Source organism: Carassius carassius, chromosome 6, assembly GCF_963082965.1.
Source record: "Carassius carassius chromosome 6, fCarCar2.1, whole genome shotgun sequence".
Classification (NCBI taxonomy): Eukaryota; Metazoa; Chordata; class Actinopteri; order Cypriniformes; family Cyprinidae; genus Carassius; species Carassius carassius.
In genome coordinates, this window is record NC_081760.1 from 40739256 (window position 1) to 40744255 (window position 5000).

Here is a 5000-nt window from a genome sequence, read left to right on the forward strand (position 1 = left end):
ATGTTCAGAGATTTTGAACTGAACCACCGTAGACAGAGCCGTCTTGCTGAAGTGCTCATGAAGGGTTGCCATGTCCACTTAATATTAGAAACAACACTTTCTGTGATGACAGAAACAAGCAGATCCTAGGAATACTGGTGTTCACACTTTCACACCGTCTGTCTGACTGCCTCTCTGTGTGTGTGTGTGTGTGTGTCTGTCAGCGATGCTCTAATGAAGATGAAGGGTGTTTATGAGCAGAACTCTCAGCTTGGAGATCCATCCAGCCTTCAGCCTCAGATCACAGAAACTGCTCATAACATCACCAGACTGAGAGGAGAGCTCAGTAAATACCAGGTACACACACAAACACACACACACACACACACACACACACTCACTCATGTAGCGTTTGCACACATATAAACACAGGTGTGTTCTGCAGGTTCAGCTCGCTGAAGCCGGCGGTGGGACGCTGCAGCACGATCCCTCCAGGTTGGTCCAACAGCAAAAAGAGTATTTTCATGATCAGCAAACTCTCCTGAAGACCGTTGGTTTGATCTGAGATGTGTTTTAACTGGTTTAATGTGTGTGCAGTTCAGAGTACATCACCGTTCTGAGCGATCCCATCGTGTCTCTGTCAGAGAACTTCTATGAATGTGAATTTGATGAGGACTTTGACACTGACGTGCCCATCGGTCAGTGCACAGCGCTCTATGACTTTGACGGTGAGTTGTTCTCTTTTCTGCACTTTGTCACTTTTAACGTTCAGTAGACCTCCAGATCCATCCGGCCTCCTCGTGAGCATCTCTGTGTGTGTGTGTCTCAGGCGGCAGCGAGGGCGCTGTGTCCATGCGTGTGGGCGAGCAGCTGAGTCTGATGCTGGAGGATCAGGGCGATGGCTGGGTCAGAGTTCAGAGGGCCAGTGGAGACGTGGGATACGTGCCAGCGTCCTACATCCAGATCATCTGATCACACCTTCAGCACATCAGAAACTGATTCACAGGAGTGTGAGCTGTGCTCATGTGACTCCATCAACTCAACATTTTGTTTTTATGTCACTGGGAAATAGTTTTTTTTATGTTAATGTGATGTCTTTTTCTCTCTTTTCTGTCAGCATGCACTGTGCTGCTTCTGGTGATGTTCTGCAGATCTGTAGTTTTAAAAGCGATCTTTATTGTGTTTGTTAATTACTGCATGTAGAAGCCTTTCTATCTCATTGTTGTAATGTCATGATGTATAATTACTTCAAGTGTGTCCACATCTGTGCTGATTGAGTATTTACTTTAAAGATCCGTTCAACCCAAAAACGATGATTATAATGATATCTATATTAGTGTCTACACTAACTGATGATATCATTATATTTATAATAAGTGCGTCTGTCACTTTAAATGCTTGAGCAACCGTTCACAAAGAAGAACTGTCAAGGTCAGAATTTTCATTAATTTATTACATTTTAATTTGAACGCCTAGAACTCTTGGACAATATAACTTTTATTGCTGTGATATGATGTGGATATCATTCTGTGTCATATTGATGAGCGCGAGTGGGACATTTCTTTAAATTTCTCCATTTATGGTCTAAACCTGAAGTCTTGTTATGCAGTCTGCTGCTTTTACTGCTCGAGGTCTTTATTAAAGATGGATTCGGTTTGGCTGGCAGTGTTTTTAGCATTTATCAGCTGGAGAAAAGCTTTCTGGAAGTGATTCTGATATCGTTCCTCAGTGTAGTCGTGTGGACCTCATCGTTCTCATTGAATTATGATTATTTTAGTGTTAACGGGCCTGAAGGTATTTAAAGTTTTGATTTTAATTTCAAACTGAAGAATCTTGTGTCTCTGGTTGTGTTGTGAGTGTACAGGCTTCAGATCAGATGTGACTGAGTTTGTAGGTTTTAGTTCTGGTGTTCGTCTCCTCCGCTGGCTGCACACAACAATCTGACAATACTTTCATTTAAAGTCAAACGAATTTCACTCTATTATTTTTGTACTTTTTCCAGTGCTTCCTATGTGTGTGATTTGGTGCACATTTTTATTTACACCAAAATGTATAAACTTGCTCCACCGCTATTTTCTTCCCTCATATTTTTGCCTATTTTAATTTTGACTTAATTCAGTCCCATCCTGCCCTTTCAACTGAATATGCTGTTTACCCCGTCAGTCCTGATTATAATCTGAATGTAAATCAGGTTGCTGATTCATGTTGAGTGTAAACTATGTAGATCTGGCATATTTCACTCAAGTGTGAACAATCACAGCTTTAAAACATCATCCTCATCTCTGTACAAACTGAAGGTGAAGTGTCATATTGTCAGTGTTAAAGCATTACATTTTATTAAAGACAGTTTCGCCATCTTTACAACAGCATCATGTCTCATCATTTCATTGTGCTTTAGTTTGGAGAGCCTTTCTGGTCTTTCTAACATTTTTCTGTACTCAATAAATGACAGGAATATTAAACTCTGATGTGGGAATGTTATCATATCATCGACCGCCAGCAGGGGTCAAACCTCAGAGTGCCGTCCGGTTCCAGTTTGTTGGAGAGGGCCGTGAGGATCCTGCGGTCGGTCTTGGCACCCTTTTGTCCCCAGAAGAGCCGAAGGGCAAACTCTGTCTGAAACACCTCCAGCAGCTCTGGGATTGGCTCCCAGTCAGCTGGAGGCAGAGAGTGACAGGCCAGTCGTCCAATCAGAGCTTCAGAATGATTCGCATGCATGTTTGTCAGCATTTGTGGGTGGGTTTGTCTCCAAATTGAGCGACCTTCTCATTGTTACCACTTTTAATTATTATTATCTTTTTTTTCAGTATATTTAAACATTCTGATTTAACAAATATACAAAACAAGAAAAAACATTCTGTAGCTTCTAAGTTTCTGAGTTTTACATGTAGCCCAAATGATGTCATGAATATGCTAAATATACATTTAGCTAATTTGAGCACATTGTAAAAATAAATAATATTTAATTCAATGTGTTACCTGCTGTTTCTTTGTAATCCTTTGTGATTTTTTAATTTTGTACGAAATACACTTTTAGGTGTTTATTTTATTACAGTTTCTCTATTTGCATCTGTGGATACATATCATTTAAAGTTTATTTTCTCCACTTCAGCAACACTTACAGACACCAAAACTTTAGACAGTTTAATTCCTCTCTTTATTCATAGGGATTTTACTGAGGGGTTTGTTCATAAATCATCCACCTGGTTTTGTTATTGCACTTTATCTATTTGCATTTAATTTGCAACACATAACTTTAAAGGCTGTTTTCACAAAATGAGTTTTTTCTCCACTTCAAAAACACTTACAGACACCAAACTTTACAATTGTATTCCTATCTATATTCTGAAGGTTTTTACTGAGGGGTTTGTTCATAAACCATTTACACTGATTTATACAACATTTTACTTCTACAAACATGGTGAAAGTGCTTAGATTTCAAGGTTGTGTGTGTTTTTCTCCACTTCAGCAGCACTAACTTAGCTGTTTTATTCCTCTCTATATTCTCAAGGTTTTTACTGAGCTGTTTACTGCATAAACTCACATCTTTTATGATTTTTTTTTTTTTTTCAGAAAACATGATTTAATATCATAAATTTTCTTTATCAAGCAAATGTTTCTAGGTAAGAAACATTTGCTTTTTAAGGTATTTGTAATGAGTTTTTTATTGACTGATTAACTTTTAGTAATTGTATTAGTTTGGTTTATTACTACTTTTTGGTTTAATTATTTTAGTCTTTGTGCTTCGCATTGTTGTCTTGTTTTCCAGTACAAATATTTTCAAATTAAGATACATTAATTTATAAGCAAAATTACTCAAAATATTTTTAATCTAGATATTCAGAAAATTTAAACTTAATTCAAAAGGAATGAAAGTTTATTTTTCAGATTCTTTTTTTCTAATTTTATGCAAACTCAATTTTGATCAGTTTTTCAGAAAACAAGATTTATCCTAAGTCATGAGATTTATAAATTTGATGTCTCATGATTTCAGAATATATTACATATATTACATATATTTATACTGGTAAAATAGGCAAAAATAATTAGCCTTAAATTTGTAACTTAATTGCCAAGACAACATTTCAAATGTTCACTTAGTTTAAGTTATGTCTCTTTTATTTCAGCGTTGTTTCCATGTTTAGACTAGTTTTAGGGAGTGTGTGTCACCTGGCGGTTGATGCTGAGCATAAGCAATGCAGTGGTCCTGGCGTCGGGGCGCGTCAGCAGCTCTTTGACCTTAAGCAGGACGCTCTGATCCAGCGGATGGTTGTTGTCCGGCAGCAGGAGTGAGCAGAACTCATCCAGACGGAAACATGACGTGCTCTGAGTCTGCGGCCGCTGGAAACACCACTCACGCTCCTCCTCCTCGATCCTCTCGCGCTCCCTGACCTCCTCCTCCTCGATCCTCTCACTCTCACTGACCTCCTCCTCCTCTATCCTCTCGCTCTCCCCGACCTCCTCCTCCTCGATCCTCTCACTCTCACTGACCTCCTCCTCCTCTATCCTCTCGCTCTCCATGTGATCCACCTCCTCGATCCTCTTGCTCTCCCTGACCTCCTCCTCCTCGATCCTCTTGCTCTCCATGTGCTCCACCTCCTTGATCCTCTCGCTCTCCCTGACCACCCTGACCTCCACCTCCTCGATCCTCTTGCTCTCCCTGACCTCCTCCTCCTCGATCCTCTCGCTCTCCCTGACCTCCACCTCCTCGATCCTCTCGCTCTCCCTGACCACCCTGACCTCCTCCTCCTCTATCCTCTCGCTCTCCCTGACTTCCTCCTCCTCGATCCTCTCGCTCACCCTGACCTCCTCCTCCTCGATCCTCTCGCTCTCCCTGACCACCCTGACCTCCTCCTCCTCGATCCTCTCGCTCTCCCTGACCTCCTCCTCCTCGATCCTCTCGCTCACCCTGACCTCCTCCTCCTCGATCCTCTTGCTCTCACTGACCTCCTCGATCCTCTCGCTCTCCCTGACCACCCTGACCTCCTCCTCCTCTATCCTCTCGCTCTCCCTGACCTCCT

At 41.2% G+C, this 5000-nt stretch overlaps 1 protein-coding gene across 2 annotated transcripts in view; it reads left to right on the top strand.

Moving 5' to 3' along the window:
- LOC132142902 (cdc42-interacting protein 4 homolog) overlaps positions 1 to 1814 on the top strand; it is a 9512-nt gene extending 7698 nt beyond the window's left edge. For both annotated transcript variants that reach the window (XM_059553099.1, XM_059553098.1), the window contains exons 12-15: positions 204 to 336; positions 425 to 474; positions 577 to 707; positions 809 to 1814. In XM_059553099.1, coding sequence (XP_059409082.1) covers positions 204 to 336; positions 425 to 474; positions 577 to 707; positions 809 to 951 — 457 coding nt within the window. In that variant the 3' untranslated portion in view covers positions 952 to 1814. The remainder of the gene's footprint in view (positions 1 to 203; positions 337 to 424; positions 475 to 576; positions 708 to 808) is intronic.
- Positions 1815 to 5000: the final 3186 nt, after the last annotated feature.